The 12,158-nt window shown below is 42.0% G+C and overlaps 1 protein-coding gene across 3 annotated transcripts in view; it reads right to left on the bottom strand.

Annotated features, from left to right (window-relative positions):
• Nucleotides 1-11,834, bottom strand: part of arhgef25a (Rho guanine nucleotide exchange factor (GEF) 25a) — a 175,217-nt gene extending 163,383 nt beyond the window's left edge. The window contains exons 1-2 of one of the 3 annotated variants that reach the window (XM_061903368.1): nt 11,101-11,834; nt 7,082-7,193 (exon numbers count right to left, since the gene is read on the bottom strand). In XM_061903368.1, the coding sequence (XP_061759352.1) occupies nt 7,082-7,193; nt 11,101-11,196 (208 nt within the window). In that variant the 5' untranslated portion in view covers nt 11,197-11,834. The remainder of the gene's footprint in view (nt 1-7,081; nt 7,194-11,100) is intronic. The other 2 variants (XM_061903367.1, XM_061903372.1) reach the window with 2 other exon arrangements.
• Between the last annotated feature and the right edge of the window lie 324 nt (nt 11,835-12,158).

Below are 12,158 nucleotides of genomic sequence, written 5' to 3'. Positions count from 1 at the left end.
TGTGCAGGAGCAACTTAAATCTGTCGATTGGTAAGTGTTTGTTTGGCATTAAATGTGGGTGGAGTGAAAGACTGGATGCAAATATAGCTACAAATGTACATACAGCTAGCCTAAATAGCATGTTAGCATTGATTAGCTGGCAGTCATGCCGCGACCAAATATGTCTGATTAGCACATGAGTCAATAACATCAACAAAACTCACCTATGTGATTTCGTTGGCTTCATCATTGGAAATGCATCTGCTTTGAGTGTCGCAGGGTATCCATACATCTCTGTGCCATGTCTGTCGTAGCATCGCCGATAAAATGTGCAGACGAAGGACTTTCGGATCTTTTGACACTGGAGCAACTTAAAGCCGTCGATTGGTAAGTGTTTGTTTGGCATTAAACGTGGGTGGGGGGAAAGGCTGGATGCAAATATAGCTACAAATGAGGCATAACGATGCAATATGTATATACAGCTAGCCTAAATAGCATGTTAGCATCGATTAGCATGCCGTGCTAATCGATGCACACTCCACGTAAGTCAACTTAAATCCGTCCTTGATCGTGTTGTTACACCCTCCGACAACACACCGACGAGGCATGATGTCTCCTAGGTACGGAAAACAGTAAAAAAAAACGGAAAATAACAAAGCTGATTTGACTCGATGTTTGTAATGTGTTTGAAAAAATGGCGGAATGACTACCTAGGTGACGTCACGTTGCGACGTCATCGCCCCGAGAGCAAATAATAGAAAGGCGTTTAATTCGACAAAATTCACCCATTTAGAGTTCGGAAATCAGTTAAAAAATATATATGGTCCTTTTTCTGCAACATCAAGGTATATACTGACGCTTACATAGGTCTGGGGATAATGTTCCCCTTTAATTTATCATTTTACCAACATCATCTTAACTGTTTCTGCATCCTGGGGTCACTTCAACAACTGACATAGACTAGAATATGCTGAGTACATCATCTGCATGTGTACACTATTGTGGGCCAAATATTGGTCCGAGCTTTCCAGCTTCACAAAAAATCCTGGCAGGATTTGAAAAAAATATGATCAGGAGTTCTGTGCACTTAGACAATATTGCAAGTTTAAAAGGCCGCCGCTGAGGTAAAATAGAAGCAAAAATAAGAAAAAACTGAAAAAAATGTAGGGAATTTGAGGGCAAATGATTGTCAAGTCAAACTCGGAAGTCAATTTCTTTCAGTAAAGTGAAGTGAAGTGAATTATATTTATATAGCGCTTTTCTCTAGTGACTCAAAGCGCTTTACATAGTGAAACCCAATATATAATTTATATTTAAACCAGTGTGGGTGGCACTGGGAGCAGGTGGGTAAAGTGTCTTGCCCAAGGACACAACAGCAGTGACTAGGATGGCGGAAGCGGGAATCGAACCTGCAACCCTCAAGTTGCTGGCACGGCCGCTCTACCAACCGAGCTATGCCTTACACAAAAAGTGGGTTAGAAGAGCAACATAGAACTGCAAAAACGACATCTGTATTTCTAAATGTTGATGTTGTCTTCTGATGTGAGTCTTACTAGGCCACGAGAAGGCAACTTGTTTCAAACACTGGACCAATGGTTCTATGAACCACAGTTAAGTTAAGTTAAAGTTAAAGTACCAATGATTGTCACACGCACACTAGGTGTGGTGAAATTTGTCCTCTGCATTTGACCCATTCCCTTGATCACCCCGCAGGAGGTGTGGCGGACGCTTCTCCATTTTCCCATCTCTTCCACAGATATAGAAAAAAAAATGCAAACACGCTCTGCCGGACAAACCATGGCGGAACGCAGTCCACTCAGGGTAGGCAGGTGAAGCAGAGCCTCATCTGTCATCTTTAAAATTAAAAACATTAAATAAATAATACTAATTGTCCGCTAATTTGTGTTCATCCATCCATCCATTTTCTACCGCTTATTCCCTTTCGGGGTGGCGGGGGGCGCTGGCGCCTATCTCAGCTACAATCGGGCGGAAGGCGGGGTACACCCTGGACAAGTCGCCACCTCATCGCAGGGCCAACACAGATAGACAGACAACATTCACACTCACATTCACACACTAGGGCCAATTTAGTGTTGCCAATCAACCTATTCCCAGGTGAATGTCTTTGGAAGTGGGAGAAAGCTGGAGTACCCGGAGGGAACCCACGCATTCACGGGGAGGACATGCAAACTCCACACAGAAAGATCCCGAGCCTGGATTTGAACCCAGGACTGCAGGACATTCGTATTGTGAGGCAGAACGCAATAACCCCTCTGCCACCGTGAAGCCAATTTGTGTTCAATCAACGTTAATTTATACAGCCATTAATTAAAAAAACCTAAAAGGGCAGCAAAACCACAACAACATCCTTGGCTCTGACACCACATCAGGCCAAGAAAAAACTCAACCTAGTGGGAACAATGAGAAACTTTGGAAGGGGCCGCAGATATGGTTCAACAAACCCCCTACCCCTCTGATTCTTCATCTAAACGGGATCATGTGAGCATCCCTTCTGCCGGCATCCCAGCAAGAGTAGAAATATTACATTAAGTGTTTGTTTTATTATGGTTATTTTGTGTGTTGAGCACCCAGCAATGCTGTTGATGCTATATATGTCACAGCCCGGGCGCACACCAGTGCGCATTCATCTGTGTGCCGCGCTGGGCACACTTCCAAAAGCGCGCCAGGCGCACAGCACTCCAGCTGCAGCAAGCGGTTGCATTTAATAATCAGCAATCAACGCACCTGTCGCTGATGAGAAGACCTGACTTCTTGAGCCAGCTCAACCTGCCAGAACGTAGCGATCTGTTCCCGTACAGTAAAGCGTCATTCAAGTTCTATGCTCTCTCTGTGTTCCTTTCCCGTCGTGTTCATTCGTCTCGTGTTTCCTTGTCGATCCAGCAGCCTTTCTCCGTTCCTGCATTACGAGCTGTATGTCTTGTCTCCCTGTGTTACCCTCTAGTTCTTTGGCTGCCCCTTTTGGCTCTCGACCTCTCGCCTGGATACATACTTTGACACCTCGCTATTGCCCCCGACTTCCTGCTTGTTCTCAAGGACCTCCAAGCAAGCCTGCTTCTCTTGGACTTCTGCCTCTCGCTCAACACTTCTGGTAACACACTACGGTTAATTTCTACACGTAGTTGCACACCGCACACATAGTTTGGAGTATTTACACACTTCATTTATTATTTATGTATATTATAATATTGTAGAACTGTAGAACTATATATACAGTAGATAAACTAACAGAGTTAAACAACGTCCCTGTTGTCTGTGCCGTCCTCTTCCCCTGTACAAACCGTAACAATATAGTGTTTCAATGGATCTGCACTCGGCTTCTTAAACTTATTGCTCATCCTCCTTGTGTTCGGGCTCAAAAGTAAAATGTTCCTGATCATAATCGTTGTTGGCTCTCTCAAAGTCTGCTTGATTAGCTTTGTTGCTGATGGGGAAGGGATCTGTGGTTGCTACTTCTACATCACGGATCACGTGATTGGCTTGCTTATTAACTTTCAAAATGGGTTGGGAATCTTTGTGAGATTTTAAGTATTTTAATTATATCTATTGACTCGCAAACTTTGGAAGTACTTTGGTGTCATTAATCAGATATATATGATAGTAGCTTTAACCTGAATGGATTAAGTAAAGAAGTGGAACAATGTACTAACATGAGCCACTTAAAAAAAAAAACAACGTTTAAACTACAGTTGTTTACAAAGTACAAAGAAGATGAATCCTGGTAAAGATCTTGAACTTGAGTTAAAAAAAGAGAAATATTATTCATCTTATAAGTGACTTACCTAGTTGTAAAGAAAACTGTTGTATTAACATTACACCGATTGTAATGTGTAAAATGTTTGAAATGTGTACATACAGTGTACAGGGAGTGAACATACGTGTAAATAATTGATATGAAGTGGAAAAAAGGGAGGATTAAATTTTGCTTTTTCCTGCTCCTTTTTGGACATGTAAAGAAAATGTAAAAATGTGTTGCATCATGTTGAAATTTCATACATTCAAATAAATCCAATCTGAATCTGAATATAGAGGTAACTTATTTTCCACTTTGCTGGTACTTTAAGAGTTTAAAAATGTCTGAAACAGTCTTACTCAACTGGAGGGTGTCATGATATTCTTTTTGTTGCAGTGCCTGGTTTCTGGGTCACGTGGCATAGCCAACTGCACGCACACCTCACACCTGATTTCTTCCTGACTACTTAGGCACCAGTATACTCCTGATGGTTCCCCTGTGTACATCCCTCTGCTTTGGCTCCACTCACGCTTTGCGTTCACTGTGGCTGAGTTCTGGCCTTGCTTTGTAGTGTTAAAGGGGAACATTATCACCGGACCTATGTAAGCGTCAATATATACCTTGATGTTGCAGAAAAAAGACCAAATGTTTTTTTAACCGATTTCCGAACTCTAAAAGGGTGAATTTGGCGATTTAAACGCCTTTCAATTGAAAGCCTGTCGGAGCGAAGACCTTTCACCCGTGACGTCACAACGTGAAGCGATCCGCCATTTCCTCAATCACATTACACGCACCAAGTCAAATCAGCTCTATTATTTTCCGTTTTTTCGACTGCTTTCCCGTACCTTGGATACATCATGTCTCGTCGGTGTGTTGTCGGAGGGTGTAACAACACGAACAGAGACGGATTCAAGTTGCACCAGTGGCCAAAATAGGCGAAAGTCCCTGGTTTGTTCCGAACACTTTAACCAACGACAGCTATGCTACGACAGAGATGGCAAGAATCCTGCGACACTCAAAGCAGATGCACCAAACTTTTAACATTGTGCATGAATGCACAAAGGTGAGTTTTGTTGATGTTATTGACTTATGTGGAGTGTGCTAATCAGACATATTTGGTCACGGCATAACTGCAAGCTAATCAATGCTAACATGCTATTTAGGCTAGCTGTATGTAGATATTGCATCATTATGCCTCATTTGTAGCTATATTTGAGGTTTCCTTTAAGTCCTCTTAATTCAATTTATATCTCATGACACACTATCTGTATGTAATATGGCTTTTATTTTTTTGTGGCTCCAGACAGATCTGTTTTTTTATTTTTGCTCTCTCTCCCTCACATGCTGCATCCAGCCTTTCCCTCCACCCACATTTAATGCCAAACAAACACATACCAATCGTTGGTTAGAAGGCGATCGCCGAATTCGTCCTTACTTCCTCCCGTGTCGCTGTCGTTTTTGTCGGTTTCGCTTGTATACGGTTCAAAGCGATATGGTTCAATAGCTTCAGTTTCTTCTTCAATTTCGTTTTCGCTACCTGCCTCCACACTCCAACCATCCGTTTCAATACATGGCGTAATCCATTGAATCGCTTACGCCGCTGAAATCCGAGTCTGAATCCGAGCTACTATCGCTATACCTTTCTGTGCTATCCACCATGTTTGTTTCTGGTGGCTTCACGCTGTGACGTCACAGGATAATTGACGGGTGGATATACTGATGGTGAAAATCAGGCACTTTGAAGACGTTTTTCGGGATATTGCGAGATGGCTAAAATTAATATAAAGTAATGAAAAATACATAATTGTATAGAATGTACTTTTTTCAATAAAACTGATTATCTGAAAAGATTTTAAACCATAAGAACAAAACGCGACAAAACCAAGAAATGTTTATCATATTTATAGGGAGAGCTGCAGTTAAACTCTAATAATCCAGTTAATATAGTGCTTAATAATAATAATAATAATAACTTAGATTCATATCGCCCTTTTCTAAACACTCAAAGCGCTCACAGAGAAGTGGGACTCAACATTCATTCACACCTGGTGGTGGTAAGCTACATCAGTAGCCACAGCTGCCCTGGGGTAGACTGATGGAAGCATGGCTGCCAGTTTGCGCCCACGGCCCCTCCGACCACCACCTATCATTCACTCATCATTCATTCACCAGTGTGAGCGGCACCGGGGGCAAAGGGTGAAGTGTCCTGCCCAAGGACACAACAGCAGCGATTTTTTTGGATGTCAATAGGTGGGAAGCGAACCTGCAACCCTGAGGTTTCTGGCCGGCCGCTCTACCCACTACTCCATGCCACCCCTTAACATAGCTGTCCAATTCCGGAGTACATTTGCACAATAATATGCAGCAATGGAAGTTGAAAAATGAACAGCTCTAAGGGTCTGCATCTTGTTATTGTGGTCGGGTTGTCTTCCTGCCTTGTGTTTTACTAATTTCCCATCCAGAGGAAATTGGGCCCATGCAAAAACATTCAAAGAGAGGACTTTCTCGAGGGTTGGGGAAAATAAGTTTCCTTTAGGTCACCTTAATTTCACATAAGTCTAAAAACACTTTTCTGTTTCTTTTTCTAAGTTAAGATTTGACAGATTTAACAGCACACGCCATCCAAATCACGCCATTACTGATACAGATACTGACAGCTTTCTCTGACTCCATGCAAACCCTGCTTCTCTTGCACCTCTTTGGTAAACCATGTACTGATTTCCATGACAGTTAGTGGCCTGACCTCAAGGTCCAACTTAAACTGAGATCCAGCTACAAAGCTCCTTTTGTTGAACTGCACTCAAGCAAAATGAAAAGGCTAACAAATGTTAATCAACGCTATAGTGTTGCAGTTTAAGGCAAAGGGAGTCTTGTTTTCTGGCTGCACTTTGAGCATTGAGTATGCACTTAGAGATGTAACCCCTCATTTATGGTCAATTACAGCTAAAAGAGCTAGTGTTAATGAAGGGTGCACAATTAAGAATGCCAGATGTTATTGCAGCCAATATGAGATATGGGCGCTTAGATGTTTTAGGTCGACTCGACACAAAAACACAAGTACAGTGTTCATACTAACACACACCCATGAACATACAAACAATAAGTGGCTCATAGGGCACATCTTGTTTGTTGTTTTGTACCTAGAATGAATAAATAATGACTCATAAACACCAGTGAGTGCACTCATAGTACATCGAGAGCTGCTGAGCAGAATGTCTTACAACTCTGTCATGTCAGAAAGCCAAGCTTGCAAGTTTCGGTAGGGCGAGTTTCCGACTGGTTTGGTGAGAACCAATGTTTAAACAAGGTATTGTGCTTTTTGTCATGGTCTGTGGAGCTTTCAGGTCCTACCTGTTCCTTCTGTGGGCTGCTCCCAGTCCAGTCCCTCGGGTCCCCAGTGGCCATGGTTAGGCCCCCTTTCCACTTCACTTGATGGAAGGTCCACCTCGCCACCCTCTGAGAGCTACACACAGAGATGCCTTTGTCAGATGAAGTCCTGCTCTCAGGAGGGAAGTCTTGGTAAGATTTTAGAGTGCTTGTAGTCAACCACTTAAACCTAACACTTTGCAGTAGTATTTTTCCATAATGTCCTGCACAGCTTTTCTCCTTTCCGTTTCACAATGAGCAAGAATCAAATGGAAAATTGTTGAGGTATAACATTTACCACTCAGTTTGGGGATGACTGGTCTGCAGCCAGGAGTGTCAGTCAAAAGCCAAAACCAAGCATCACCAGACCTCACTAAAACGTAGTGTCTGGCAGATGTGGTTTTAATATATGAAAATAAATATTGTAAGGAAAAATATCTTTATAAGCAGAACTCAAATAGACTCTCTGTACAGTATTATAATACCAGATGCCTCCTTGTAACCATTATCATGTCATCATGTTCATGGAATGAATTTGAAATATGGATGTTGTCTTTTATAGGGCAAGGAATCATATTTAAGAACCAAGTTTGAACACTTCTTACTGTAATACAAAACAATTATTACTCCAAACCAGCTAGAAAAAAAATGGTCATTTTGGAAAGTGTTTAATTAAACATAATGAAACTATAGTGGTTCCTCAACTTAAGAGTGCTGTAACGTAAGATTGTTTTTGAGATAAGAACAGTCTCTTAGCTTATTGTTACGCTTTAAATTGTAGGCAAAAATGTAAGTTGGCTTAGCAAATGTCACAGTGAACCCCTTAACATCCAACCAAAACATCAGCTCTTACTTGCTAGCATTAACTTATAGTTCAAGATGAATATAACTGTGTTTTTCCAACCATAGGAAGGAAGGAACTGGGTGTGAAGAACAGTTCTGAGAAGAAGAAGTGGATGATATTCATGGAATTAAAAAAATAAATTATCAAGAACATGACAGAGCATACAGCAGACTTTGCAAATCAGTCCGAGCATAGCAGTCTGCTAGTCTGCACCATACTGAAGCAGAATTAGTCTAATGCCAGCCAAGAATGTTAAACTAATATATACTGAGCAAAAATATAAACGCAACAGTGTTGTTTTTGCTCCAATTTTTCAAGGGTAAGACGTAAATGTTTGTACTGTGTACACAAAATATCTATTCCTCTCAAATATTGTTGACAAATCTGTCTAAATATGTGTTAGTGAGCACTTTTTCTTAGCCAAGATAATCCATTCCACCTCACAGCTGTGACATATCAAGATGCTGATTAAACAGCATATTTAATGTACAGGCATGCATTAGGATGACCACAACAAAAGTCCACCTTGAAATTTGTAGTTTTGCTTTATTGGAGGTCTAGGAGGGTAAGAAAAAGCAGTCAGTATCTGGTGTAAACACCATTTGCCTCACGATGTGCAACACATCTCCTTCGCATAGAGTTAATCAGGTTGTTGATTGTGGCCCGTAGAATGTTGGTCCACTCCTCTTCCATGGCTGTGCGAAGTTGCTGGATATTGTCAGGAACTGGAACACGGTGTCGTATACGCCGATGCATAGCATACCAAACATGCTCAATGGGTCACATGTCCGGTGAGTATGCTGGCCAGGCAAGAACTAGGATTTTTTTCAGCTTCCAGGAATTGTGTACAGATCCTTGCAACATGGGGCCGTGCATTGTCGTGCTGCAACATGAGGTCAATAGTCTCGGGTGAATAACACAACAATGGTCCTCAGGATCCCTTCACGGTATCTCTGTGCATTCAAAATGCCATCCAAAAAATTCACCTGCGTTCGTTGTCCATAACATACGCCTACCCATACCATAACCACACCGCCATCATAGGACACTCGATTCACAATGTTGGCATCAGCAAACCGCTCACCCACACACGCTGTCTGCCATCTGCCCTGAACATTGAAAACCGAGATTCATCCGTGAAAAGAACACCTCTCCAATGTGCCAGACGCCATCGAATGTGAGCATTTGCCCACTCAACTCAGTTACGACGACAAACTGCAGTCAGGTCGAGACCCGATGAGGATGACCAGCATGCAGATGAGCTACCCGAAGACGATTTGTCACAGTTTGTTTGAGGTGTATCTGCTGGATGGGGAGGTCCTGGGCTGATGTGATTACACGTGGTCTGCGGTTGTGAGGCCGGTTGGATGTAAAAATATGGTTAGAGGAATAAACATTCAATTCAGGGGCAACAGCTCCGGTGGACATTACCGCAGTCAGCATGCCAACTGCACGCTCCCTCAAAACTTGCCACATCTGTGGCATTGTGTTGTGTGATAAAACTGCACATTTTAGAGTAGCCTTTTAATTGTGGGCAGCCTGGGATGGATTATCTTGGCAAAGAAGTGCTCACTACAACAGATTTAGACAGATTTGTGAACAATATTTCAGAGGATTACGTCGTTGTACATAGTAAAAGTTTTCGATCTTTGAGTATAACTCATTAAAAATGCCCCATTAAAAATGAGGGCAAAACCAAAAGTATTGTGTTTATATTTGTGTTCACTGTATAAATGGCGGGCTTCACGGTGGAAGAGGGGTTAGTGCGTCTGCCTCACAATACGAAGGTCCTGAGTAGTCCTGGGTTCAATCCCGGGCTCGGGATCTTTCTGTGTGGAGTTTGCATGTTCTCCCTGTGAATGCGTGGGTTCCCTCCGGGTACTCCGGCTTCCTCCCACTTCCAAAGACATGCACCTGGGGATAGGTTGATTGGCAACACTGAATTGGCCCTAGTGTGTGAATGTGAGTGTGAATTTAGTCTGTCTATCTGTGTTGGCCCTGCGATGAGGTGGCGACTTGTCCAGGGTGTACGCCGCCTTCCGTCCGATTGTAGCTGAAATTGGCACCAGCGCCCCCCGCAACCCCAAAGGGAAAAAGCGGTAGAAAATGGATGGAGGGATGGATGTATAAACGGCAGACATTTATCGATTGAAATATGGAGAAGACGCTGATGGTGTGTTTGATCGAGAAGCTGTTCAAAGAAACATGTACCTCTCCAATGTAAATACTGTACATTAAGATTACATTGCTTAAACTGGAACAGTTGTTTGTAGTACATTTGATTGTATTGTTTTTATACAAGATTTTAAAACTTTTTTTAAAAGGCATGTTACATGTTAAATGTATGCTGTTTTGGGTGGGGGGGGGCAAGCACCAATTAAATTTATTTCAATCAATTATAAATGAGTGAAGTGATTTGAGATACAAGTGTTTTTGAGTTAAGAGCTTTGCAACAAAACCAATTAAGCTCGTAAATTCAGGTACCATTTCAAATAAATTCTAATCATTATACTTCAAATAAAGTATTAACATACTACAATAATACTGCCATTTTGTTGAATGACAGTTAAATATGACTTGTACATGGTCACATTATTTGATTGTAACTCATGTTTCATAAGATTAAATAATAAATGACACCCACACAAAAAAGAGAAACTAGTCTATTTGTTTTAGTTTCATTGGTGAGTTGCAGTGTGACTTAAAATCAACAAGACCAAAAAATAAAGATATGCATAAGCCATGAATTTGATTTTTGTGCTTCACAAACAGTGAAAAAAAAAAAAAAAAATGTTCTTCAGATTGCCTCAGGAATATATAATGCCTTCACTGAAGAACCAATCAATACACAAATGGCTTTCCATCCATCCATTCATGCATATTTGCAGTAGCGCTTACCCTGCTCAGGGTCTCAGGAAAGCTGCATGGAGCCAATTCCAGTTGAGTGAGATTGGAGTTAAAGGGCTTGTTCGACAACCATTTCCACACAATTTAGAGTCTTCAATTAATCAAACATGTATGTTTTCGGACTATTTAGGAGCAAACCAAAGAGGAATTCCTATCTAGAAAACTTTACAGACAGAAGTGTTATCTCTCGCTGTGCGGCTAATGTGCTAACTACAAAGTGCAACGGAGTGGCGTACTCCACATCACAACTCACCCACTGTTGATTGGGCATCACCACAGAAGTAAGCATGTCAGCCATGGCTCCTAACATCTGGTCAGTGCGTCCCTGATTTTTCTGAAGTGCCTTCATCCCTTCAGTCTTTTCCCAAAACAATTTGATCACCAAGAATCAAACTCCTTTTTAGTGTAGCTCGTGCCCCTCTGTTTCTCTTCCTTCAGCGTTTTTGTCTTGGTGTCAATGGAGTCTCTGTGTGAATCTGCAGCTCCATGCAAGGATTTCATGAAAAAGATTGATTGGTTCTGGAAGACGATCAGGGTATGTGCACTTGAGCTCCTGTTCCGTTCAACGAGCACATGTGTGAGCTGTGAGAGTCCAGGTCCAGCTTATAATAAAAGCCTCCTGTGCAAAGGTGCATGAAAGATTTATTCAGGCTTTCTTTTTTTGTCTGTATTCCTCTTGTGAGGTTTTGCTGACAAACTGTCCTGTCCTTCTGCCTTGATGTCCAACTGCTGAGACTCATCGCCCTCTCTGGAATCCTCCCGTCTAGTTCTTTATTGGCTGCACAAGATCACCACTCCTTCCCCCAAATCTCTCCTCCCTTCATCTTTCCTTCCCTCTATTTTTCCCTCCTTGACTTCACCACCTGCGAAGGTTTTCCTGTGTAACGAAATATCTTAAACTGTCCCATATATCTTCTTGTCTTCCTTTGAACACCCCCCACCATTTCCCTCTCCACAACTTTGTCCAAGACTCAGGCAGCGTGACACATAAAGTGTGTGCGAACGGCTCAGCGGCAGGGGCAGCCCCAAATAAGGAATGAACACGCGGCTACTGAAGCCCAACTATTTATGAGTCGGCGGTATCATCAATTACACAAATATCTCACTCGCCGATTTTAAAAAAGCTCACGTGCTTAAAGTGCTGATTAGCAATGCTCTATTGTTACAGTTGACAAAGATTTAAATGAAAACCACCTGTTCAAAACCTCAGAAGTCAGAAGTGTGAGCTTTTGTTTCCATTACAGACATTGTGTAATGTCGGCAATGGTAATGTTTTCGGCTAAAACTTGGTATTAAAGTCTCTGTACTGGG

The sequence above is a fragment of the Nerophis ophidion genome, linkage group LG06, assembly GCF_033978795.1.
Source record: "Nerophis ophidion isolate RoL-2023_Sa linkage group LG06, RoL_Noph_v1.0, whole genome shotgun sequence".
Taxonomy (NCBI): Eukaryota; Metazoa; Chordata; class Actinopteri; order Syngnathiformes; family Syngnathidae; genus Nerophis; species Nerophis ophidion.
This window is presented reverse-complemented; position numbering and strand designations above follow the sequence as displayed.